The 26,621-nt window shown below is 46.5% G+C and overlaps 1 protein-coding gene across 1 annotated transcript; it reads left to right on the top strand.

The window, feature by feature from the left end:
• On the top strand, positions 1 to 26,370 carry WRAP73 (WD repeat containing, antisense to TP73). The gene is given in 13 exon segments (XM_014783814.2): positions 1 to 129; positions 3,658 to 3,810; positions 4,358 to 4,474; positions 18,689 to 18,761; positions 20,052 to 20,155; positions 20,886 to 20,972; positions 21,306 to 21,440; positions 21,521 to 21,598; positions 23,191 to 23,296; positions 24,555 to 24,680; positions 25,477 to 25,668; positions 26,010 to 26,108; positions 26,111 to 26,370. Coding segments are annotated over 13 exon segments (1,407 nt in total). The 5' UTR covers positions 1 to 60; the 3' UTR covers positions 26,179 to 26,370.
• The last annotated feature ends 251 nt before the right edge of the window (positions 26,371 to 26,621 follow it).

The following is a 26,621-nucleotide window of genomic DNA, read 5'->3' on the forward strand; positions in this document are numbered from 1 at the left end:
CCGAGCGGGCCGTGGCGGGGCGCGGGCGCGGGGTCCCGGGTGCGAGGTCCGGCGGCTGCCATGAATTTCTCCGAGGTGTTCAAGCTTTCCAGCTTGCTCTGCAAGTTTTCTCCGGACGGCAAGTACCTGGTGAGCGGCCGCGGGGCCTGGGCCGAGGGCGGGGGGGACCCCGGATCGAGAGCAGCGGGCGACCGCGGGGCCCGGGGTGCAGGCACCTCGGGGAGCGGATCTGGGCGCGGGGCCTGGGCATGTACCCCTGGCAGATGCCGCAGACAGGTGACCTGGGCACGTACCCGGGCAGGTACCAGCCTCTGCACCTGGGTTTACGTTTGTCAAAGGCAGACAAAAGCAGTGCTGTCTTCACACGTTTGAGGACATAGGAGATAGCTCGTTGTTGTTATTTTGTCACAAAAAGGCAAATATATGATTCTGTTGGCTGTAAACTGGTGCAGTGTAGCTAGTTTCTGTCGTCTTTTTCAGCCATTTTCCCTGGTCTCTAGCAGGTGCCAAATGAATGATTTAAATAAGTAGCATTCTGTCCCTAGATGGAGTTGTCTGCACTGCTGGGGTTTGGGCTGTTCATTCCATGAGTGGCAGAATGGTGCTTAAATCTCTGAGCTATCCTCTACACAAAACCGAAGTTTTGGAATATACCAATATAACCAGGGTTTATCCTCAGAATCTTGGGAGGGAGGGGGGTGCGGTGGGTGGGAGATAATTGGCGTTGGGAAGCCATTCAAAAAAAATGATGTGTTATAAAAAGTGTGCTTAGTTTCATTTGTCCTCTATTAACTGACTGATGCTTCATGATTCTTTTTCGGTTTGAGCCTTTGTTAATATTCCTTTTATCCTTGTCTTGATCTTTGAAAATATAACTCTTAGGTTAGGTGTTTGCTTTTTTTTTTTTAATAATTTTATTTATTTTTTTTTCCCCCAAAGCCCCAGTAGATAGCTGTATGTCATAGCTTCACATCCTTCTAGTTGCTGCATGTGGGACATGGCCTCAGCATGGCCGGAGAAGCGGTGCGTCAGTGTGCGCCCGGGATCCGAACCCGGGCTGCCAGCAGCAGAGCGCACACACTTAACCACTAAGCCACGGGGCTGGCCCAGGTGTTTGCTTTTTTTTTATGGAAGTATTATTGTAAATCACATAAAATAGTATTCAGCTACAAAATACAAAATGTTTTTAGCTTAAGTGGCACCCCAAAAACCTTGGTATATTTTTCAAAGTGCCCCCCCAGATTAGTTTTTAAAAAATCATTTGTGAAAATTCCAGCAAATTATAAAGAGAAAGATTATGTTTCCTTGCTTAATTTTGGTACTTTTTTGCTTTTTACACTCTAGTCAAAATATTGTGAACACTTGGTAATAGTGTTGCTGCAATCACATTCTTCAAAGCTCTATCCTAAATACTGAAGAAAGTGGGTCTGTGTTGCCGTTTTTAATATCTTGCAACAGATTTGATATGGTTTTTCCAAGTGTTGATACAAATATTCCACTTCACAGGGAATTCGTTGTAACTGACCGCAGTTTTCAAAGCTACAATGTGAAAAAATAAGCACCATGACACATTTGTCCTAATCTGCAGTAACCCCTCCACTGCCCCTTTTTTCTGGAAAACTTATGTGGCTTTTTAAATGGAAGTTCATAAAACACAAACTAATAATCTAGTTTGACCTTGAAAAGTACAAAAATGAAGCAATTGCCATTTAAAAATCGGTTCATTTTATTTTTTTTGTGTGAGGAAGATCAGCCCTGAGCTAACGTTCATGCTAACCCTCCTCTTTTTGCTGAGGAAGACCGGCTCTGAGCTAACATCTATTGCCAATCCTCCTGCTTTTTTTTTTCCCCCAAAGCCCCAGTAGATAGTTGTATGTCATAGTTGCACATCCTTCTAGTTGCTGTATGTGGGACACGGCCTCAGCATGGCTGGAGAAGCGGTGCGTCAGTGTGCGCCTGGGATCCGAACCCGGGCTGCCAGTAGCGGAGCAAGCACTTAACTGCTAAGCCATGGGGCCGGCCCAAAAATTGGTGTATTTTAAAACTGTAATATAATTTACAATCAGCAGATAATTATACTCAAACATAGAAATTATTTGCTTAGATATGGATATTATTAACAAATATGGACATAAACTGTATCTTTAAGAAAACAGTATTAACACTTAAACATTTTCATAGTCAGTATTAGCAATAAGTTGATGTTGGTTTATAAGACAGTCCACCACTTTTCCCTCCCTTGAGTCTCCTTTACTCTCACACCACTACCACACTCACAACACTTCTGACACCAAATATGTGGGGTTTTCCCCACACCCAGCAGTTATCCATGACACTAGCTGGGTGTCCTGCAAGTTAACTCAGTTCTGACACTGTCTGCCTGGAGATTGTGTCAGAACCCACAAGTTAAGGGCTCAGTCCCATAAGACTGCTCCCCCCACTTCAGATGCCAAGTAGCAGGTCCCCAGGTCACCCGCAGCTCCTGTCTAGCTTGGCTAAAAATCAGGGGTTCCCATAACTCCCTCCTCAGGTTCAGTTAATTTGTTAGAGCAGCTCACAGAACTCGGGGAAACACTTACTTACATTTACCAGTTTATTAAAGGATGCGATAAAGGATACAGATGACCAGGGCAAGGGCTGGGAGGGTCCCAAGCACCGGAGTTTCTGTGCCCGTGGAGTTAGGGCGCGTCACTCTCCCAGTGTAGCTGTGTTGCCAACCTGGAAGCTCCCCGAGCTCCGTACTGTTGGGATTTTAGGAGGCTGCGCCACGGAGACATGAGCAATTACTGACTCTATTTTCAGCACTTCTCCCTTCTCAAGAGAATGGAGGGCGGGGCTGAAAATTCCAAGCTTCTAATCATGGCTTGGTCTTTCTGGTGACCAGCCCCATTCAGGAGCCCACCCAGAATCCCCTCCTTAGAACAAGAGATGCTCGCGTCACCCAGGGAATTGCAAGCGTTTCAGGAGCCCTGTGTCAGGGACTGGGGTCAAAGACAACTGTTAGACCGAACGAGGCTCCTAGTGCTCTTGTCACTTAGGACGTTATCAGGATTTCAGGAGCCCTGTGTCAGCACCAGGGGGCAGAGAGCAATGTATATTTTCTGTTATCTCAAGGTAGGTAAATGAGCATTTATGAAGCGTCCTTACATTTGCATAATTTAAAACACATATGTTGACTTTCTTGGTTTGGCTCGGAGTTCGGCATCGTGCAAAAGAGAATTGTGACTTCTGTAGTCATTCTCACCAACGTGTGAGGCCTCAATCCTTACTCCTTATAAATTGTCTACAAGTGATAAAACTAGGAGAGGACTTCCTTAGGTCACACAAGAGCTTTCTCCCAATGCTGTTTCCTACTTAAGTTTCGCTTTGAACGTATAATTAAAGGAGTAGAAAATGACTTAGGTAGCGAATTTTAAAATAATACTTTATACTGGAATATAACAGTTTTAACACCTGGTTTCTATATTTCAACTTTGTCTTTTAATTAACTCGTTTTTAGAATGGGCTATGTAATTAATGATAAACATGAGACCATGTAGATAGAAAACATGTCTGACAGGAGAGAAGAAAACAGTCCCTGAGTGTGGGGGACGTTGACGTTCTGAAAGCTCCCTCCCTCTGGAGTGCGGAACATCAGGGCTGTCTTTTCTATTTTAGGCTTCCTGTGTCCAGTATCGGTTAGTGGTCCGGGATGTGAACACCCTTCAGATCCTTCAGCTGTACACCTGCCTGGACCAGATCCAGCACATCGAGTGGTCGGCCGACTCCCTCTTCATCTTGTGTGCCCTGTATAAGCGAGGGCTGGTGCAGGTACGCTGCCCACAGGGGCAGAGCCAGGAAGCCTGCCCGGGACTGTAGGCCGGACGGAATGGTCCTTTCCTGTGCCCTTCTGGTTTGGGAAAAAAAGGCAGTGCAGTTCAAAGCCAGTTTTCTTGTAAAATTATAATAGTTCTCTAATAGTTTAAATACTTTTAAAACAAGAAAACAGTTAAATATTCTTAATCCGTAACCAAGTATAGCTCAGTAGCAGGAGGTGTTGACAGACAGCATCTAGCGACTTGGAGGGCATGTGTTCGGGAAGCACTACAATGTAGTGTTTTGTTATAGACCTAAAGCTTAACTCAGCGAGGTCTTGGGGATAGCAAAGTGGATAAACTGTTGAAAACTACAACAAAATGAAATCACCAGGAAGCGTGGCTTATCTGATGGTGCAATCTAGAACCAGTCCTTCCTAATAATGAAAGATTTTGAAAGATATCCTATGCTTTGACTCTATGTGGTTGACATCCAGTTATTTTTAAGCTTAATTAGTGCATGACTAGTTTGTGATCTGCATTTCTCTCTCTTCTGAATCTAGGTGTGGTCTTTGGAACAGCCAGAATGGCACTGTAGAATCGACGAGGGTTCAGCTGGGCTGGTGGCTTCTTGTTGGAGCCCAGACGGGCGCCACATTCTCAACACGACTGAATTCCATGTAAGTGTGAAGCCCTGTTAATCAAACGAGGGTGCCTCCTTACACTCTTCCTCCTGAAATGGCTTGAGAGCATGAAAGTGGGTGATTTATGGGGAAGGAGGTATATCTTAAGTCGTCAGAGCATTATAAGCCCATAAGTGTTGTTATATAATCTTTTTGCCCAGTTTTCAAGAAAAATAAAGCAGATTTTTAAAAACATCTTAAATTACATTTTTAAGGATTTAAAGAGGTCCTTTAATTCAACAATAGAAAATGAACTTCAACGTGAACTAATTTATATCTTTCCTCTAAGATGTCTGATCTGTGGATGTCAGTAACCTCTTCCCTCACTGGTTCTTCGCACGCTGGGCTGGCCCACCAGGCACTGTGCTGGGGCTCTGAGTGCGAAGATGAAGGTTTGAAATCTGAGATAGCTCGGGTGGTATGATATATCTCATAAATATATCCAGTTAGGGAGTTTGGCGTATATATTGGTCAAAGGTCTTTTGTGTCAGCAGTCTATTTTTTCAATGTAGAAAAATGTGCGAATCCCTTTAATAATGTGCTTTTTTGAGGGGGCATTATAACCCAGCGTTTCGGCCTAAATCCACTGAGTGTGGTCAGTGGTCTGGGCTGCTGGGTGTATTGCAGTAGTCTAACCCCAGGCTCTGCAGAGGCCACAGGCTCTGCCTAGGTAACAACGTGTACATGCGACCGGGGCCGGTGTTTATTCCTGGTCGTAAGAATGCCGAGTGGCCCTCGGGGATCTCACTCGGCTTTTTTCAGGTTGTCATCGTCAGGGATAAATTCTCTGTCCACCTGTGAGGGGGTGGCTAAATTGACTGCTTCAGACAGCTGCGTGGCTTCACATGTTTTCTGTTGCGATATTCAAACATACTTTAATCTGACACCTGCTAATATAGGCCGTTGGGGAGTGAGGCAGGAAGCGAAGGGCTCCCTGGTCTCCGCTTTGGACGTGTTGACGTTTGAAAGGTGCTTACAACTTGAGGATTTCAGGGACAGCTTGAGCTTCTTGTATAGCCTCAACTGACAGTCTTGGTGTGTATAATTCTTCAGGCCAAAATCCAGCCTCTAGATGGGCACATGGCATGGGGTCCCTGCCTCCTGTATGTCAACATGGACGAGAAATCACGTGCCCTTTGGACACGATTCTATGAGTCATAGTGTGCTCCCCATCAGGCCTGAGGGGAGAGCACTGCCAGTCTGCGGCCAGCGGGACCCCTGATCCTGCCTCTGTGTTCATCTCCTTCCTTTTCTTGAGGGTCTAGTGTGTGTGTGTGTGTGTGTGTGTGTGGACACTGTACTGTTTGGTGTGGGTTTGTTGAAGATTTGCTTACATGAACTGTGCTCTGTGTGTTCTGTGGGGTTTTGTTCTCTCCTCAATGTTGTTTTTGAGATTCTTCCATGTTGAAGTTATGGCTGGTTCTTCATTCCCTGTAGGAAAAATCAGGCCACGATTTACTTAGCCACTCTACTGCTGCTGGGTGTTTCGTTGTTATGACCCATGTTGCCGAGAACTGTGTTGTGTGTCCTCTCACCCGTCTCGAGATGATCTCTCAGGATGTAACCTGGTGGGACTGCCTGTTATAGGAGTGGGCATTTGTATCAGGATTTAAAGTGATTGCCAGTCCAGTAGAAACACAGTTTGGTTTTAATTTTAATTTTTATTAAATTATTAGTGAGGTTGAGTGCTTTCATATTGTGTTTTATACACACACACAGTCACACACTTAATTGAAATGTGTGGTTCAGTTCATGTGGAGTTTATAATGGTGTGTGGTGTGAGGTAGGAGTCACTTTTTTATCTGTTCCCAGCGACATTTGTTGACAAGTCCATCTTTACCACCTGTATTGAGAACTACTTTATACCAACAGGATCATTTCTGATTTTTTGTTCTATTCCATTGTAGGTCCATTGATACCACTCTGTTTACATTAGTGGGGTTTTCTCCTATGTTAGTATCTAACAGGGCTGGTCCCTCTTCATTACCCTTGTCTGCCAGTTTTTTAATGTATTTTTTTTTTTTTTTTTTTTAAAGATTTTATTTATTCAGTTTTTTCCCCCCAAAGCCCCAGTAGATAGTTGTATGTCATAGGTTCACATCCTTCTAGTTGCTGTACGTGGGACTCGGCCTCGCGTTGGACGGAGAAGTGGTGCCTCGGGGCGCTCCCGGGATCCGAACCCGGGTCGCCAGCATCAGAGCGCGCGCACTTAACCGCTAAGCCACAGAGCCGGCCCTAATGTATTTTTTTTTTAACTGAGGTCATATTGGTTTATAATGTTGTGTAATTTCAAGTGTACATTATTATATATCAGTTTCTGTGTAGACTGCATTGTGCTCACCACCAATAGTCTAGTTTTTATCCATCACCATACATATGTGCCTCTTTACCCCTTTCGCCCACCCCCGACCCCATTCCCCTCTGGTAACCACTAATCTGTTCTCTTTATCCATGTGTTTATCTTCCACATATGAGTGAAATCATATGGTGTTTGTCTTTCTCTCTCTGGCTTATTTCACTTAACATAATATCCTCCAGGTCCATCCATGTTGTTGCAAATGGGACGATTTTGTCTTTTTTATGGCTGAGTAGTATTCCATTGTATACATATACCACATCTTCTTTATCCATTCATCAGTTAATGGGCACTTGGGTTGCTTCCAGGTCTTGGCTATTGTGAATAACGCTGCAGTGAACAGAGGAGTGCATACATCTCTTTGTATTGTTGATTTCATGTTCTTTGGATAAATATCCAGTAGTGGGATAGCTGGATCATATGGTATTTCTATTTTTAATTTTTTGGGAAATCTCCATGCTGTATTCCATAGAGGCTGCACCAGTGTGCACTCCCACCAGCAGTGTATGAGGGTTCCCTTTTCTCCACATCCTCTCCAACACTTCTTATTGCTTGTCTTGTTAATTATAGCTATTCTGACGGGTGTGAGGTGATATCTCCTTGCAGTTTTGATTTGCATTTCCCTAATAATTAGTGATGTTGAACATCTTTTCATGTATCTGATGGCCATCTGTATATCTTCTTTGGAAAAATGTCTGTTCATATCCTCTGCCCATTTTTTTTGAAGACTTTATTTTATTTTATTTTTTCTGTGTGTGTGAGGGAGATTGGCCCTGAGCTAACGTCTATTTCCAATCCTCCTCTTTTTGCTGAGGAAGATTGGCCCTCGGCTAACATCCATACCCATCTTCCCCTGCTTTATATGTGGGACACCTGCCACAGCATGGCTTGATAAGTGGTGCATAGGTCTGCACCTGGGATCCGAACCTGCAAATCCCAGGCCGCTGAAGCGGAGCATGTGAACTTAACCACTATGCCGCTGGGCCAGCCCCCCTCTCCCCATTTTTTGATCAGCTTGTTTGTCTTTTTGTTGTTGAGTTGTATGAGTTCTTTATATATCTTGGAGATATATATCTTGTCAGATATATGATTTGCAAATATTTTATCCCAGTTGGTGGGTTGTCTTTTCGTTTTGTTCCTGATTTCCTTTGCCTTGCAGAAGCTCTTTAGTTGATGTAGTCCCATTTGTTTGTATTTTCTTTTGTTTCCCTTACCTGAGTAGACATGGTATTCAAAAAGATGCTTCTAAAACTGATGTCAAAGAGGGTCCTGCCTGTATATTCTTCTAGGGGTTTTATGGTTTCAGGTTTTACATTCAAGTCTTTAATCCACTTTGAATTAATTTTTGTGTATGGTGTAAGATAGTGGTCTACTTTCATTCTTTTGCATGTGGCTGTCCAGTTTTCCCAATACTGTTTATTAAAGAGACTTTCCTTTCTCCTTTGTATGTTCTTGGCTCCTTTGTCAAAGATTAGCTGTCCATAGATGTGTGGTTTTATTTCTGGGCTTTCAATTCTGTTCCATTGATCTGTGTGTCTGTTTTTGCGCCAGTACGATGCTGTTTTGATGACTATAGCTTTGTAGTATATTTTGAAGTCAGTGATTGTGATGCCTCCAGCTTTGTTCTTTTTTCTCAGGATTGCTTTGGTTATTCGGAGTCTTTTGTTGTTCCGTATAAATTTTAAGATTCTTTCTTCTATTTCCGTGGAGAATATCATTGGGATTCTGATTGGGATTGCACTGAATCTGTAGATTGCTTTAGGTAACATGGACATTTTAACTATGTTTATTCTTCCAGCCCATGAGCAGGGAATATCTTTCCATTTCTTTATGTCTTCTTCGATTTCTTTCAATAATGTCTTATAGTTTTCAACGTGTAGATCTTTCACCTCCTTCACTAAACTTATTCCTAGATATTTTATTCTTTTTGTTGCGATTATAAATTGGATTGTATTCGTGACCTCTCTTTCTGCTGGTTCGTTATTAATGTATAGAAATGGCACTGATTTTTGCATGTTGATTTTGTACCCTGCAACTTTGCTGCAGTTGTTGATTATTTCTAATAGTTTTCTGGTGGATTCTTTAGGGTTTTCTATATATAGAATCATGTCGTCCACAAACAGCGAGAGTTTTACTTCTTCCTTTCCAATTTGGATACGTTTTATTTCTTTTTCTTGCCTAATTACTCTGGCCAAAACCTCCAGTACTATGTGGAATAGGAGTGGTGAGACTGGGCACCCTTGTCTTGTTCCTGTTCTCAGAAGAATGGCTTTCAGTTTTCACCATTAAGTATGATGTTGGCTGTGGGTTTGTCATATATGGCATTTATTATGTTGAGGTACTTTCCTTCTATACCCATTTTGTAGAGAATTTTTATCATAAATGGATGTTGGATCTTGTCAGCTGCTTTCTCTCCATCTATTGAGATGATCATGTGATTTTTATTCCTCATTTTGTTAATGTGGTCTGTCACATTGATTGATTTGCAGTTGTTCAGCCATCCCTGGGTCCCTGGTATAAATCCCACTTGTTCATGGTGTGTGATCCTTTTAATGTATTGCTGTATTTGATTTGCCAGTATTTTGTTGAGGATTTTTGTATCTATGTTCATCAGTGATATCGGCTGGTAACTTTCCTTCTTAGTGTTTTCCTTGTCTGGTTTTGGTATCAGGGTGATGTTGGCCTCATAAAATGAGTTAGGATGCATTCCGTCTTCTTCAGTTTTTTGGAATAGTTTGAGAAAGATAGGTATTAAATCTTCTTTGAATATTTGGTATAATTCTCCAGAGAAGCCATCTGGTCCTGAACTTTTGTTTTTTGGGAGGTTTTTGATTACTGTTTCAATCTCTTTGCTTGTGATTGTCTATTTAGATTCTCTATTTCTTCTTGATTCAGTTTTGGGAGGTTGTATGAGTTTAAGAATTTGTCCATTTCTTCTAGGTTATCCAATTTGTGGGGTTAGAGTTTTTCATGGTATTCTCTTACATTCCTTTGCATTTCTGCAGTATCCATTGCAATTTCTCCTCCTTCATTTCTAATTTTTATTTGAGCCTTCTCTCTTTTTTTCTCAGTGAGTCTGGCTAAGGGTTTGTCAATTGTGTTTTTATCTTCTCAAAGAACCAGCTCTTTGGTTCATTGATCCTTTCTTTGTATTTTAGTCTCTATTACGTTTATTTCTTCTCTAATTTTTATTGTTTCCCCCCTGATGACTTTGGGCTTTGTTCTTCTCTTTGTAATTCTGTTAGGTGTAGTTTAAGGTTGGTTATGTGAGATTTTTCTTCTTTGTTGATGTAGACCTGTATTGCTATAAATTTCCCTCTTAGGACCACTTTTGCCACATCCCATAAGAGTTAGTATGTTGTGTTTTCATTTTCATTTGTCTCCGGATATTTTTTGATTTCTCCTTTGATTTCTCATTGATCCATTGGTTGTTCAGTAGCATGTTGTTTAGTCTCCACATATTTGTGACTTTCCCAGCCTTTCTCTTATAGCTGATTTCTAGTGTCATAGCACTGTGGTCAGAAAAGAGGCTTGATATGATTTCAGTCTTCTTAAATTTATTGAGGCTTGCCTTGTTTCCCGACATAGGGTCTGTCTTTGAGAATTTCCATGTGCACTTGAGAAGAATGTGTATTCTGCTGTTTTCGGATGGAACGTCCTATGTATATCTGTTAAGTCGATCTGGTCTAGTATTTCATTTAAGGCCACTGTTTCCTTATGGACTTTCTGTCTTGATGATCTATCCATTGATGTAAGTGGGGTGTTGAAGTCCCCTACTATTATGATGTTGCTTTCAGTTTCTCCCTTTAGGTCTGTTAATAGTTGCTTTATATACTTTGGTGCTCCTGTGTTAGGTGCATATATATTCATAAGTGTTATGTCCTCTTGGTGGAATGTCCCTTTTCTCATTATATACTGCTCCTCTTTTTCTCTTATTGCCTTTTTTATCTTGAAGTCTGCTTTGTCTGATAAAAGTATGGCTACACCTGCTTTCTTTTGCTTGCCATTTGCTTGGAGTATCATCTTCCATCCCTTCACTCTGAGCCTCTGATTGTCTTTAGAGCTGAGATGTGTTTCCTGGAGGCAGCATATTTTTGGGTCCTGTTTTTTAATCCATCCAGCCACTCTGTGTCTTTTGATTGGAGAATTCAATCCATTTACATTTAGAGTGATTATTGATATATGAGGGCTTACTGATATATGAGAGCTATTTTATCTCTTGTTTTCCATTTGTTCTAAATTTTCATTGTTTCTCTTCCCTTGTATTTCTGACTGCCGTTTCAGTTTGGTGGTTTTCTGTGATGGTTTTCTCAGTTTTATCTTTGTTTATGATTTGTGGCTCTGCTCTGATTTTTTGTTTAGTGGTTACCATGACGTTTGTAAAAGATCTCATAGATGAGATAGTCCATTTTCTGATATCCTCTTATCTCCATTAGCCTAAGCAGGTTCCATCCCTTTTCTCTTCCCCTTCTAAGTTATTGTTGTCACAAATTGTCCTTTTCTTTTTTTTTTTTTTTTAATTTATTTTTCCCCCAAAGCCCCAGTAGATAGTTGTATGTCATAGTTGCACATCCTTCTAGTTGCTGTATGTGGGACACGGCCTCAGCATGGCCGGAGAAGCGGTTCCTCTGTGCGCGCCCGGGATCCAAACCCAGGCCGCCAGCAGCGGAGTGCGCGCACTTAGCCGCTAAGCCACGGGGCCGGCCCAAATTCTCCTTTTCTGTGTTGTGAGTTTGTGACTAAATTGAAGTGTTTATAGTTATTTTTTTGCTTTCCTTCCCCTTATCTTTTATGGTATAATTAAGTGTTTACTAACCTATTCTGATATAGACCTGCAATTTTCTGACTCTATTTATCTCCTTGCTCAAGATTTTGTAAACCTTTGCTTTTTAGTTTCAGATGAGAGGGTTCCTTTCAACGTTTCTTATGAGGCAGGCCCAGTGGCGATGAATTCCCTCAGCTGTTGTTTATCTAGGAAAGCTTTTATTTCTCCATTGTATCTGAAGGATAGTTTCGCTGGATAGAGTGTTCTTGGCTGAAAGTTTTTGCTTTTCAGTATTTTGAATGTATCATTCCATTCTCTCCTAGCCTGTAAGGTTTCTGCTGAGAAATCCACTGAAAGCCTGATAGTGGTTCCTTTGTACGCTATTTTCCTCTGCCTTGCTGCCCTTAATAGTTTTTCTTTGTTATTGACTCTTGCCAGTTTTACTATTACATGCCTGAGAGAAGGTCTTTTTGCATTGATGTAATTAAGTGTTCTGTTGGCCTCATGTACTTGTAAGTCCAGGTTTGTGTGAAGTTCTCAGCTATTATTTCTTTGAACAAGCTCTCTGCTCCTTTCTCCCTCTCTTCCCTCTCTGGAATACCTATAATCCTTATGTTGCTTTTCCTAATTGAGTTGGATATTTCTTGAAGACTTTCTTCATTTTTTAAAAATTTTACTTCTTTCTCCTCCTCCACGTGAAGCATTTCTATATTTCTATCCTCTGACTCACTAATTCTTCCACCATAGCATCAGCTCTGTTTTTTAAGGATTCTAGATTATTTTTTATCTCATTAATTGTGTTCTTCCTCTCCAGAATTTCTGTTTGGCTTTTTTTTAGAGTTTCAATCTCTTTGGTGAAGAATTCCTTCTACTCATTAATTTTATTCCTGAGCTCATTGAACTGTCTTTCTAAGTTTTCTTGTAACTTGTTGAGTTTCTTTATGACAGCTATTTTGAATTCTCTGTCATTTAGATTGTAAATTTCTGTGACTTCAGGATCGGTGTCTGAGAGACTTGTCATTTTCCTTCTGCTCTGAAGTGTTACTGTAGTTCTTCATGGTGTTTGATGAAGTGATCCTTTGCTGGCACATTTGTGGTAGTATCTGGTTGCGGATTTCACTTGCCACCGCTAGGGGCAGGCAGGAGCTGTGTATTCTGATTCCACCCCATCTGCTGGAAGTTGTGCCAGTAGGGCTTCTTTGCGTTTGCGCACTGGCCACAGCTGCTTAGCAGGTGTCACGCGCATGTACAGGTGGGGCCTCTGTGCTCCGCTGGTGTGTCGCTCTGGTGACTGGCCGGCGGGGGACTGGCCAAGTTGGTGCACTAGGTGGGAAGGGAAGAGCACTTTCTTTTGTGTGGGGGCTGGCTCTGCACTTGCAAGCAGCTCGGCTGAACTTAGTGGGGGCTCCTTCCTGGGGGCTGAGCTGTGTCAATGGAGTGCTCCCACAGTCCAGGCTACAACTCCAAAGTGTTTGCGCAGGCCGGGCTGCCCCCATCTCCTCTTACAGTCGCGCCAGCCACTGTGTGAGGACCCGCAACCTAGATCGCTGCCGCCAGGGATAGGGAGGGGTCCGCTCATACAGTTCCACTGCCTCCTGGGGATCCGGTCCACCCACCTTGAGATGCACGGCTGCATGGATCTCTCAGACGTCCTGTTGTGCTGTGCAGGGAATCCTCTGCTGGTTAGTGAGTGTCCATTTAGTTGTAACTTAGAGGGGAGAGACAAAGGGAACAACTCACTCCGCCCTGATGCTGATGTCACTTTCTAATGTATTTTTGGGGCTCTGTTATTAACTGCATACAGATTTAGAACAGTTATATTTTCGTGGTGAATTGAACCTTTTATTATAAATTGTATTTCTTTATGTCTTGTTCTTTTTGTTGTAAAATCTATTTTGTTGGACATTAGCATAGCAATACCATCCTTTTTTGATTAGGCTTTTACATTGTATCTTTTTCTATCCCTTTACTTTCAACCTCTCCATATCCTTAAATTTTAGTGTATATGTTGTAAATCACCTACAGTTGGCTTAAAAAAAATAAACTCAGATTAAAAACTTTTTTCTTCTATCTCAGTAAATCAAATTAAAATCACTTGTAAGCAATAAGATTCACCCGCTTTCAGTGTGCACTTCCGTGATTTGTGACACATGAAGCCACTGGCACAGTCAAGACCGAGACCATTTACACCACCCCAGTGGGCACCTCGTGCCCCCTAGTCAGTTTCCTCTCCTACCTCCGACCCCAGACAACATTGACATGCTGTCTAATCGCTATAGTTTTACCTTTTAGAATTCCATATAAATGGAACCATGTGGTATGCAGAGTTCTGTGTTTGTCTTCTGTCACTTGGTGTCATGCTGTTCTTGAGATTGATCTGTATTGTTACAGGAACCAGCAGCCACTTCCTTAGAGCTGAGTAGCGCTCGCTGGCCTGGATATACCACGTTTGTTTTTCCGTGCACCACCTGTTTCTGATGTGGGGGTATTATGAACAGAGCTTTTAGGAATAGTCACATAAAAGTCTGTCTGTGGACACGTTTTTTCATTTCTCTTGGGTAAATACCTAGGGGTGGGATTGCTGGGGGGGTATGTTTAACGTTTTAAGAAACTGCCAAATGGCTTCTAAAGTGGCGCTGCCATTCTGCATTCCCGCTAACAGTGTGTGAGGGTTCTGTCTCACCTTCTCAAGAACACTTGTGATTACAGTCTTTTTTCACTTAGTCAATCTACTATGTAGTGGTGTCTCACTGTGGTTTGTTTTTTTTTTTCCCGAGGAAGATTGACCCTGAGCTAACATCTATGCCAGTCTTCCTCTATTTTGTATGTGAGACGCTGCCACAGCATGGCTGATGACTGGTGTAGGTATGCACCCGGGATCCGAACCCACGAATCTGGGCTGCCGAAGCGGAGTGTGCCAAACCCAAGCACTACCCCACAGGCTGGCCCCTCATTGTGGTTTTATTTTGCATTTTCCTTATGACTGATGATGTCAAGCATCTTTCATGTGCTTGTCATCATGTAACTCTTGAGTGTTCATATTGTTAAAAAAAAACATTCAACTGAGTAAACGTGAATGTGTCGTTGGCTTTATTAAGTGATTTATGAATCGGGCAGCATCCCATCTGGCAAACAGAAGGGCTCTCCAGGAGGTGTGCAAAATGGAAGGTTTTTATAGGCAGAAGGGTGATGGGGCAAGGCAGTTATTTATTAGCAGAAGAAAAGAAAGGATTGTTTCAGGCCCAGACATCTTCTTTTAGGGGGAAGGGACCGCAGGGTTTCATCATGCAGATGACCCCACTGGTGCTGATGAGGAGATTTCAGATCAACTGTTAGAAAGGTAACATTCCTGGGAGAGGCTGAAACTGCACTCAAGGCTTGGTTTGCTGCCGTGGAGCAAATGACTCCATTTTGGTCCTGTTATTTCTTTTTTAACAATATCTTCTGTTTCTTTATTAGGTCGTTTGTCGTATTATTGAGTTGTAAGGTTTTTTAAAATATATTCTGGTTACAGGTCTTTTATCAGATATCGGTTTGGCAGATATTTTCTCCTGGTCTTTGGCTTTATTTCCATTTTGTTAACAGTTTCTTTTAAAGAGCAGAAGGTTTTCATTTTGATGGACTCCAGTGATCAATTTTTTTCTTCTATGATTTGCGCATTTTGTGTTTAAAGAATTCCCCACCCAACCCAAGGTCACAGAGTTTCTTGTTTTCTTCCAGAAGTTTTATGGCTTTAGCTCCTAAGTTTAGATGTATGATCTATTTTGAATTCTTGTCCTTTTTCCACTTTGCACCATAGTGTGTGGGTCTGTTTCTGGACTCTGTCCTGTTCCATTGATCCGTCTGTCTGTCCTTGTGCCAATAGCACACTCTCCTGGTTACTATAGTAAGCCTGGAAACCAAAATCAGTGTGAGTTTTCCAATTTTGTCCTTTTTCGAAGTCGTTTTGGCTGTTTTGGGTCCATTGCATTTCCATATCGATTTTAGAATAAGTTTGTCAATTTGTAAAAAAAAAAAAAAATCCTGCTAGGATTTTTTAATTGAGATTGCATTGAATCTATAGACCAATTTGGGGATGATTGCCCTCTTAACAATATTAAGTCTTTGGATCTGTGGACATAGGATATTTTTCTGTTTATTTAAGTCTTAAAATTTTTCTAAGCAGTGTTTTCATTGTATAGATCTTGCACATATTTTATAAAATTTATTCCTAAGTTTTAAATTTTGTTATATCAGCTCTTGACTAGTTGTATTGGTGCAAGAGAAGAGCCATGTTTGGCTCTGGAATGTTCACTCAGGTTTACATGTCTAAACGTGGAGGTATTTGACCTCTCAATATATCCCACATCTAACAAAATAGGGAAACCACAACATTTCTCATACTGATGAAGAACTCAGATGAGCTGCTATCAATTTGCTGTATTTCTGTTAATTTTCCAAACAATTTATAAGTTGGGAAAGGTTATTTTAAGTATTTTTGCTTAAATACTGGAATTTTCCAATTTGCCAGCAGTAATAAAAACGTATTTATTTTTTACGTCAAGAAAACTTGAAAGTATTGTGGAAAAGGAGATGAGAAAATTAACTCATTTCAAAAGTGAATGTTCTCTTGCAATGAGCATTTCAGTGTACACTTAAATGTGGAAATGCTTGAAAGTGCAATATAACCAGGAAACATACAGTGAAGTCCTCCTAAAAGACTAACATCTTTAGAAGAGAGTTGGACTTGTGACCTTGTGAAGACAGAACTAAAACCCTGGGTGGAAGGCCCGTGGATTTATCCTCTGTGAGCAGAACAACCTGTTCGTGTAGTGCTGTGCCTCCCTTTGAACCAAGGATTCAGGGGGAGGGGTGTGTGGGAGTGTCGATGGGAGTGGGGCCTGGTTAGCCTGGAGGGAGCCCTTCAGCCGCCTCTGGGTTCCTGGGTGTGTAGTGAGGGGAGGCCGGGCGGCTGCTGGGAGCTTGCTTCTCCGGCTGTACTGCTGCGGTTAGTCGAGTTGATGGAGGTGGATATTTAACTGCCTCTGTTTTTCTTATTGGATTTGTAAGGTTACAAACAGTTGTTGTTTTTTTAGACTTTTTTTTTTAATGGGGGCTGGAGGGTAAAAATCAGGCTTAAAGGGCTGTGTGTCTTCGCTGCCGTTGAAGACAGTGTGCCGACAGGGAGTGTCCCTCAGCTCAGTGTGCCCTGTAGTGACCCAAGGCAGTGGAGGCTATTTCTTGAAAACCTTAGTGTGTTTCGGGAAACGTGTGAGGCTTTCTGCCCACTTTCAGTTCCTCATCTGATCGGCACGATCGCCCTGAGGGCAGGTGTGACGAACACACGGACACCTAAAGGCAGGAGGAGGGCGCCATGGGGTCACGGCTGGGGTTTTAGTGCCCGGGGCTGCTGGTTGGGACTCACGCCTCCTTGGGGTACACCAAGCCGCCGGGGGGCTTTTGGAGGAAACCAGCGCTCTCCTCAGAGTGACCCCCTTCCCGGACAGTGCCTCGTCGGCTCTTCTGGGAGGTGTTGCCTTTACCTCAGAAGGACAAACGCTTTGAGTTGAGACAGTGCTTCTCAAAGCCGCCTAGCTCACTGGCTACTGCCCACAGCTGTTTTCTGCTTCCAGGAGGGCATTTCCAAAACTTCTCTCCTAAATGCCGTGTCAGTTCAGAGAGGCAGTACGGACAGCAGAATTTCTTTCCTTTTCTAAGAAGAGGTGATGTGGAGAAAATGAAGTTAATTCATTTTTTAACTTCCTAAACTAAACATAAATGGCATTGCATCGTTTGCAGGAATCACCCTGGTATAGAAACGTGGGGCCGACCCTTCACCTCTGACTGAAGCGGTTATTCGCCCTGTCCCTCCTCTCCCAGCGACCCCGTAAACCCTGCTTTGTCGTGTGCACCATTCACGGCCATCTTGCGCTCCGCTGGCTGGGGCTGGAGTGGTGGGTCCCCTGGCGAGCAGCTGGGGAGACGCCTTCTCTGTGCACCTGGCAAAGCAGTTGCTGGACCCATAAATCAGTTACCTTGCACAGCAGCCGATGGGAAGGGCGTGGAGACAGTTTTCAGAAACAGAAATTGAGAAATTCTGGTCAAGGGTGGTTGTTCACTTGTGGGCTCCGAAGGGAGACTGGGGGCCATTTATAGAACCTCAATGTTACATGCAGATGTCGACGCATGTTCTGAGAGCCTACAGGGAAAAGTTACAGTGCAGAGGGTCACGTCCACCCTGAGTGCTTCCCCCTGGGGACAGTGTCCATGTCCATCCCGACAGGCTCTCCTTGGTCCCTCATTAGGACACTGTCTTATTCCGGCCCTTTTGTACCAGCCTAGTCAGCTCTCAGCTCCCTGCATGAGGGAAAGGCAAGGGAAGACGGACAGCAGGCCCACAGTGTTTGTTCCAGAAATCTTCTGCAGAAGCAGCAGGCACAGCAAGGCCACCATGTGCCACTGAGTCTGGCCGTTTCCCATTTCTGCATTTCAGGACGTGCCCTCTTGCCTCGGGCCTGAGACACGCTCACCAGAGGAGAAACCACCTCGACATAATGTGAAAACTGTGATTAGTCTGAAATCGTGCACTAAAGTGCACTTATATGGGGGCCCGCCTGGTGGCCTAGTGGTTAAGTTCTCGCACTCCGCCTCACTGGTCTGGGGTTCGCAGGTTCGGATCCCAGGCATGGACCGGCGCCCTGCTTATCAAGCCATGCTGTAGCGGTGTCCCACATAAAGTAGAGGAAGATGGGCAGAGGTTAGCCCAGGGCCAGTCTTCTTCAGCAAAAAGAGGATTGGCATCGGATGTTAGCTCAGGGCTGATCTTCCTCATAACATAAATAAATAAATAAAATGCACTTATATTTAATTTTGTGTCACTCAAGTAATATCGTTACAAAATGCAAACCAAATACCAAGAGCATTAAATGTAACAACAGTAAAATGTGAGTTTGGCCACACTTCTTCAGAGGAGAAACATCCCTACAACTCCTAATATTGTTCTTTTGGCAGGAAATCTCTTCCTTGAGTGCTGATTATGATTTGTGACGGTCTCTCTAAAAATGCTAAATATATGCTGTTTCCTTTCTCTTTTCCCTTTTTTCCCTGACAGCTGCGGATAACTGTGTGGTCCTTGTGCACAAAATCCGTCTCTTACATCAAATATCCTAAAGCTTGTCAGCAGGGTGAGTCAGTCAGAGCTACTCGAAAGCCATTTTTTTGTAATTCTTTTGGGTTTTTTTTGACCTTGTTACCATGGAAAATTTCACACATAGGCCAAAGTAGCCTCAACAGTGTGTCAACTCACAGCCAGTCTTTTCTCTACCACCCCCCCATCTTAAAGCACATCCCAGCCCCCTCATCCTTCATCTGTCAGTGTTTCCACGTGTGAGTCCCCTTGACACAGTCACAGGGACTAAAGAGGAGCAGGGGTTTACACGCAGTTCCTTCACCTTGGTGACAGAACTAGGTATTCAAATCCCTGCAATTCACGTCTGTCACGGGACCCCACCTCCCACGTTGAATTCTGAACTTCAAATCTCTGAATCTTCTGTTGACTCACTCTGTGATCTCTGTAGAGGGGACACGGTGACCTGTCCCATCTGGACATTCCAGAGGAGGGATAAGGGACAGGTGTCCCCTGAGCCATCTGGGAGAAGGGGAGGTGTCTCAGATACAGCCACCACTGCATGATTTAATTGGACCCCTGAGAGCCAGCTGATATCCACTGTTGAATCATGAAATTACAGTGATGGATCTTTCATTTAATAAACAGAACGAAGCATGGCTTAATTTGAACATTTTTTCCATTTTTTTCGTTGCCATCAGCAAACTTGCATTTGAATGAAGTGCAAATGTACGTTTGTTTTTTGTTTTTATAGTTTGAATATTAGTGTCTCTCCAGATGACATACACAGTTCTTGAGTGGAACAACAGTTATATCATTTAGGTGTTCTTTTGACTCAGGAAGTATGAAATGTGGCCGAGGGCTTTTTAAGCTGAAATAGAACTGGGAAATACACATTTCAACCAAAGGGTATTTCCAAATCTTATGTTAAATTTAATTCTTCCAAATAATTAAATTCAAAAGTGAAAGTAAGAAGTACAGTGACGAGTGACTTCCTGTAGTTTATTTTCTAGGAGTGTGACACTCCGTAAGGTGCTGCATTTTTCAGTAATATTTTGTGAGTCATCAGGGGTCAGGTTACCACGTTTTTCACAGATCCCTCGCAAATCAGTGGACCGTGCGAGTGTCGGAGCCCCGCCGGCCGGCTGTGCAGACCACACTGGCTGTAGTCCCTCCCGTGTCAACACACGCACTCCTTGTCCAGGGAGCCGTGTTCTGCATGTCCCGTGTCCCTTGGCCCCTTCTTTTGACCGCTGCTTTCTTGTTCTCCTTCTTCCTGGAAGATGACCACCGTACTTCCTCCCGTTTGGCTGCTTCTTGACTTCAGGACCTGTTCTCTTCCTGGCAGGAATGACCTTTACCAGGGACGGCCACTACATGGCGCTGGCCGAGAGGCGGGACTGCAAAGACTACGTGAGCATCTTTGTCTGCAGCGACTGGCAGCTCCTGCGGGTGAGCCGTCCTCTCCACCTGGGAGTAAAGGTGTCCTGTTGGGCGGGGAGGGCCTGGGTGGGAAGTGTGCTCTCCAGGACTCCAGGGGGTCTTCAATGTAGTTGGAACAACGTGATTTCATATTTCCAGAAGGCAGGGGGCTGCGTGTAACTTTGGGTAAGTTCAAAGTCACTGTGCCCTCAAACGTGAGCTGTTTTCCTTTTCTTATTAGTTTAGTGGTGTTTGTATGTGTGTTGCTATGTCGGGAGGAGGGGTAAACTTGAATGTAGCACTGACTGAGCGCCTGCGCTGGGCAAGCCTTCAAGGTGCCCTGGCCATGCTCACATCTGAAGGCGAGGTGACACTGAGACACAGGACTGAGACAGAGAAACCTCCAGAATGCTGTCAGAGCACAGAAGAGGCCTCATCAACCCAGGGCAGGGAGCATCCTGGAAGGATCTTGTCTGACCTGGGTCTTAAAGGGGTGAGACTTAGGCAAGAGAAGGGAAGAGGAGAGTGGTATGTGGGCTCCACTGGGCGAAGGGGCTGCCGGGCGCATGCTGGCCTGGAACCTCCTCAACACTCAGCAGGATTTTAATGGCAGAGAAGGATAGAGTTGTCGACATTTTTGTCCATTTCTATATAGGGAAGTTAAATACTAAATGTGTTAGAAACATCAATTATAAAATAAACATATATTTGCTTAAGAAAATATTTTTGGGTTTAATCTGTTCTCCCCCTCCCTTTGAAGCACTTTGATACGGACACCCAGGATCTGGCCGGGATCGAGTGGGCCCCAAACGGCTGCGTGCTGGCGGTGTGGGACACCTGTCTGGAGGTATGAGGAAGGAGCAAGCAGCCCCTTCCTCTCTGAAGTTCTTTGCCTATGTGTCTCTGAGGCTCTGAGCCTCTCAGGTGTTGAGTTGAAGAGCTTTCATCAGCAAGTCATTAGAGTCACACCCTGGGCCTCCCTTTCCCCACAATGTTGTCACTCTTCTCCCATCACCTCTCCCGTCCAGCTACTGTCCCCATCCCCGACCAGGGAGGAGGGCACTGTCCTTCCTCCACTCCACATTGTCTGTCTGAGGCTTGCTCAGTCCGGAGTGGCTATGCCTTTTACGCGCCCCAGGTGAACTGACCTGTAAACCCCGATTGAAATTCTCGCCTGCAGTATAAGGTGCTGCTGTACTCCTTGGACGGACGGCCCTTGTCAGCGTACTCTGCTTACGAGTGGTCCCTGGGCATCAAGTCCGTGGCCTGGAGCCCCAGCAGTCAGTTCCTGGCGGTCGGGAGCTATGACGGGAAGGTGAGAAACAGCAGCACACGCGGAGAGACCCGACGGCAGGCGCCGGCCAGGGCGCTCACCTGCGTGGTCTCTGTCCTCAGGTGCGCATTCTGAATCATGTGACTTGGAAAATGATCACAGAGTTTGGGCATCCTGCAACCATTACTAATCCCAAAATAGTAAGTCTGGAACGTGTTTCTGTTTGAGTGGGCTTTGGGGAAGGAGGTCAAAAACCGTTTCCTGTGACACAGGTGCCTCTGTCACCACAACACTCTGTTCCTGTGACACCTCCCATGTCGGACTCTAGCGTGGCCTTTGTTTTCCCTCCTCGTCCTGAAGGCTCCAAAGTGCTGTCCTTGCCCTGCCTCTTCCCACCCCGCCCCGGCGGCTCCTCCGCGGAGCTGCTCCTGCTCTCTGCACAGTGACCAGCTCTCCTGCCTGCAGGCACTGAGCAACTGCGGCGGGCCAGGCACTGGGCCACGGTCAGAAGGAGCAGACAGATCCCTGCCCCTGGGGAGTGAGGGACAGGGCTGGGAGAACTGGTGTCTCCCCGGGGCAGGCAGGGACGGCTGCCTTCGGAGGGATCACTGGGGCGGACGCCAGGAAGCAATGATGCGGGATCTGGGGAGAAGCATATCAGGCAGTGGGACAGGAAGGGCAAAGGCCCTGAGCTGGGGATGTGCGTCCCTGCATGCAGCAGGAGCTGGGCCCCGTGCTGGGGGACAACAGGGACGCAGACAGATGCCCCGGTCTGGAGGGACAGCAGGGACACAGACAGACGCCCTGGCCTGGGGGGGACCACAGGGAAAGAGATGCCCCGGCCTGGGGGAGACCACTGAGAAAGAGACACCCCAGCCTGGGGGGGACCACAGGGACACAGACGCCCTGGCCTTGGGGGGACCGCAGGGACACAGACGCCCCGGCCTGGGGGGGACCACAGGGAAAGAGACGCCCCGGCCTGGGGGGGACCGCAGGGACACAGACGCCCCGGCCTGGGGGGACCGCAGGGACACAGACAGAAAACCCGGCCTTGGTGAGTTTGCCCACAGACGAGACCTGAGTCAAAGATACGGTGAGTGTGGTGAGGAGAGTTAGCAGGCGCGGTGGGGCTGCGAGAAGAGTCTGAGGCCCGTGGCCCGGGAGCCTTGATGTTTGAGTACAGGCAGAGTGGGGAGCAGGGGCCGAGTGGGCATCTGGGGTCTGTGAGTCAGGCGAGGTCCGCTTACTGTGACTGGAGGGCTGGCTGGAGGGCAGTGAGCAAGGGGTGGAGTTGTAGGAGTAGCAGGGGCCGACCCCACAGGCCTTCAAGGGTTTGCTCCAGACCCGTCCACGCACAGCCCGAGCGCGTCCTAAAGCTGTAGAGCTGGTGGCTCTTCTTAACTACTGGGCTGTGACCTGCCGGCCTTTGACCTGGCCTGGGCCACTCACCCTTGGCCTGTCAGGCTTCACGTCACTGATGCCCGTCGTCCCTGGGCTTGTCTCTGTCACGTGTCACCACTGATGTGCTCGCTGGCCAAGTGACCAGCTGCACCGTGGGAGGCTGGCTGTACGTAAACGTGCAGCTACCGGACACTGTCGCCCCCTTTCTTAGAGAGCAGGCCTGCGGGCGGGACCACACTGAGACTCCTACGGGGAGCAGCGAGTGGGGGCCAGTGTCCCTGCGTCCTCCCACCAGGAATGGCGGCTCCTTGCATAGAGGTCAGGCCTCACCATCACCGAGCACCTGGAGCCCGTCCTGAACGGTGGTGGCGGGGCCTGTCGTGTCTTCCAGGTGGTGTATAAGGAAGCCGAGAAGAGTCCACAGCTGGCACTGGGCCGCCTTGCCTTCCCCCCGCCCAGGGCGGCGGCCAGCCCCCTCGGCACCATGGAGAGCAAATGTGAGCAGGAGGGCGGCGGATGTTTGCTGGGTTTCCTTTACTTTTTTTTATGGAAAAGAGTCCTCTTTGTCCAGGTAGATTTCAGATGGTCTTTGTTTTGTTTTGTTTTTTTAATTCATTTTTCCTTCCCTGTGATACTCACAGCCAGCGTCTCTCTCAACCCAGCAATCACTGACCCTGTGGGCACTGTTTTTGTGGATTGAACACAAGCTCTGGAAGTCCAGCTGACAGCTGGTGCTCTGGGGGGCATATTTCTTAATGAATAATAAAATTTCCTTGGATGAGCTGGCAGGGGTCAGGAGGCAGGCAGCGGTAAAGGGCTCACACGAGCTCAGAGCTGGTTCTGCATCCTGGCTGTGTGGCCCTGGGCAGGTTACTCGTGCCTCGGTTTTCTCATCTGTAAAATGGGCATAATTGGGGCATTAGATGAGCTTTAAGATAGAGGAAACACGGGAACAGCCGCCAGGCCCTAAAACATTGCCTGCCCGTCGCAGGGTCAGTAACACGCAGGGACGGGGCACCGCCGGACACAGGTGCGCCTGCTGACATGGGCTTTACCATTATCATCTCACTGCTGCTGCTTCTGGTTTTACAAGGTTTTTTTTTCCTTTGAAGAATTTTTTAGAGCGGTTTAGGTTTACAACAAAATTGAGGGGAAGGCACAGAGTTCCTACATGCCCCCTGCCTCCCCACTGTCCACACTCCCACAGAGGGGACGTTTGTGACAGTTGATGACCCTGTACATGCACGTATCACATAAAACCGCACCGAGTATTCTCACTACCTAGAAGTCCTCTGCCCTACAAGGCTGCTTCTGCATCTGAGAAGTCTAACAATAGCACATTGACAGTGAGGCTGAAGCAGGTTGTAAAGAGGTGCGAGAAGTGGAAAGAGGACACAACGCCATGGTGGCCGAGCCGTCGAGACGGTTCTGGAGTGTGCCCGCCCCTTCCCAGGTTGGCCTAGCGCCGCCGCTGAGCTCCCAAGGCTGCGGTGCATGCCTCCAGGCCGGGGCATGGCAGGTGAGGGGCGTGTGGCTGGGCCTCTGACCACTACAGCCAGGTTCCCATTCAGCCCTTTCTTTGATAAAATTTTGCCCCAATGTGTTTAGTCTCATCCTTTCCTGCCATCTGCACTGAGCAGACGAGGTCAGTGGCTCTCGTCCCTGTCATGAGCAGGCTCACAGGCCACAGTGGGTCTTAGATGCTCGGGTCCTGCGCTGAGACATGACGGAGTCTCCTCCCTTTTTGTTTTCTAGATGAGATCGCCTCAGTGCCAGTTGCCTTACAGACTTTGAAACCTGTTGCTGACAGAGCAAACCCTAAAATTGGCATAGGAGTGCTGGCCTTCAGTCCAGACAACTACTTCCTGGCGACAAGGAACGGTCAGTGGCCGAGGGTCCGTGCTGTTGTGTCCACTCATGGTTTCCTTGGGTGCCCAGACAAAGAAATGAGTTGAAAGGAAAATCGGGTAATGGGCCTCCCGCACATTGTTTCCTCCCGTCTTCCTGCTGGTGGCGGACGTCCTGCCCACAGCGGCCTCGCAGAGGAGTTGGGCTTCGTCTTTGTCAGAGCAGCAGCCGGTCACCACTCCGCCTCCGTGCCCTCCGCCCCTCTGCTCTTCTTCCTCTTTGTGTGGTGAAGAACAGGGCTCCAGGCCCAACTACAGCTGTGGGCCTGTCTCACATAAGAAGGGTCTTTACATTTTTAAAGGGTTATGAAGAAACAATGTGGGGCTGGCCCGGTGGCATGGTGGTTAAGTTCGCGCGCTCTGCTTTGGCAGCTGGGGTTCGCAGGTTCAATCCCAGGCGCGGACCTACACACCACTCATCAAACCATGCTGTGGCGGCGTCCCACATACAAAATAGAGGAAGATTGGCGCACATGTTAGCTCAGGGACAGTCTTCCTCACCAGGGAAAAAAAGAAAACCCAGAACTTGCATGTGTGTTCTTTAAGTTACAGTCTGAGGGGGAGTCTTAAGGAGTTACAGTCTGCCCCCTGGTAGTCACTGGAGCACCAATGTCCACCCCGGGTCCTGGCACAGAGGCCGGTGCCACACCCACATGCCCCACGGTCTGCCTCCTTAGTCCATCTTCGGGGTAAATACCAAGGGGGTGGGGGGCTGAAACAGGCAGCAGGGGTGACGAGCCCCTGGACCTGTCTGCGTCTTCCTTCCTCAGACAACATCCCGAACGCCGTCTGGATCTGGGACATACAAAAGCTGAGGCTCTTTGTGGTGCTGGAGCAGCTGTCCCCAGTGCGCTCCTTCCAGTGGGACCCGCAGCGGCCCCGGCTGGCCATCTGCACAGGAGGCAGCAAGGTGTACCTGTGGTCGCCAGCGGGCTGCGTGTCGGTGCAGGTGCCCGGGGAAGGTGAGCACGGCCCTCTCAGTGGAAGCCTAGCAGACAAGCACACTTGAGCAGGGATGGACACCAGGGCTCGTTTGGTTTACCGTCTGGAGCATCAAGAGAAAGTGGCTCTTAGCATCTTCAGGGACACCTCAAGGGCAGGCCTGGTGCCCCTGCTGGCACCTGGCACAGCCCGCTGCTCTAAGCGTTGTAGGCCAGGAAGAGGCCCCCGAGCTCAGGTGGCTTTGGGGCTCCAGCTGGGTCACTCTGGGCTCACCCACACACCCACGGGATTTGGGGCAGCACTGGCTCAGGGACCCTGGCCTCTCCCACTCTTGACCCTCTGGCCACCTGTCTTTCTCCAGGTGACTTTCAGGTGCTTTCTCTGTGCTGGCATTTAAATGGGGACTCACTGGCCCTCCTCAGCAAGGACCACTTCTGCCTGTGTTTCCTGGAGACCGAGGAGGGGTCAGTACAGCCTCCAGACAGCTGGGCGACCACAGGCAGGACCTGTGCATAAACAGGCCTGTGTGAAATGGACGCTGAGTCAGCTGCGAGAGGAATGGAGCTGCTCGGGGGAAGTTCTCCAGCTGTGGTGGTCCAAATGAAATGATGTACTTTTATTTTTTTATAGCAAGGCTTTTAATTGTAAATATATATGGTATAAAATTGTAATTTTTCTTAAAATAAATACTAATTTATAAAATAGCTAATCTTGTTTTCTTGAAAGGGTTAGGTAACAGGAAGGCTTTCTAGGTTAGTTTTAAGTTTTGCGTTCACTGTCTTTGGGAAAATAACCGAGCCAGTCCCCCTCAGACAGACATCCTGTTCTCGCTCCAGAGTGTCCATGCCAGTCTCCGAGGGTCTCGAGAGAACACCTGGGTTTCACGTGGGGCCTGTCCTGGAGTGTGGTGGGGGAGCCCTGGGCACCGTGAAGGTGGTGCCACAGAGGGGGCAGTGGGGTCAAGGTCAGGTCT

This window comes from Ceratotherium simum, chromosome 22, assembly GCF_057802395.1.
Source record: "Ceratotherium simum simum isolate JZ-2026a chromosome 22, ASM5780239v1, whole genome shotgun sequence".
Taxonomy (NCBI): Eukaryota; Metazoa; Chordata; class Mammalia; order Perissodactyla; family Rhinocerotidae; genus Ceratotherium; species Ceratotherium simum.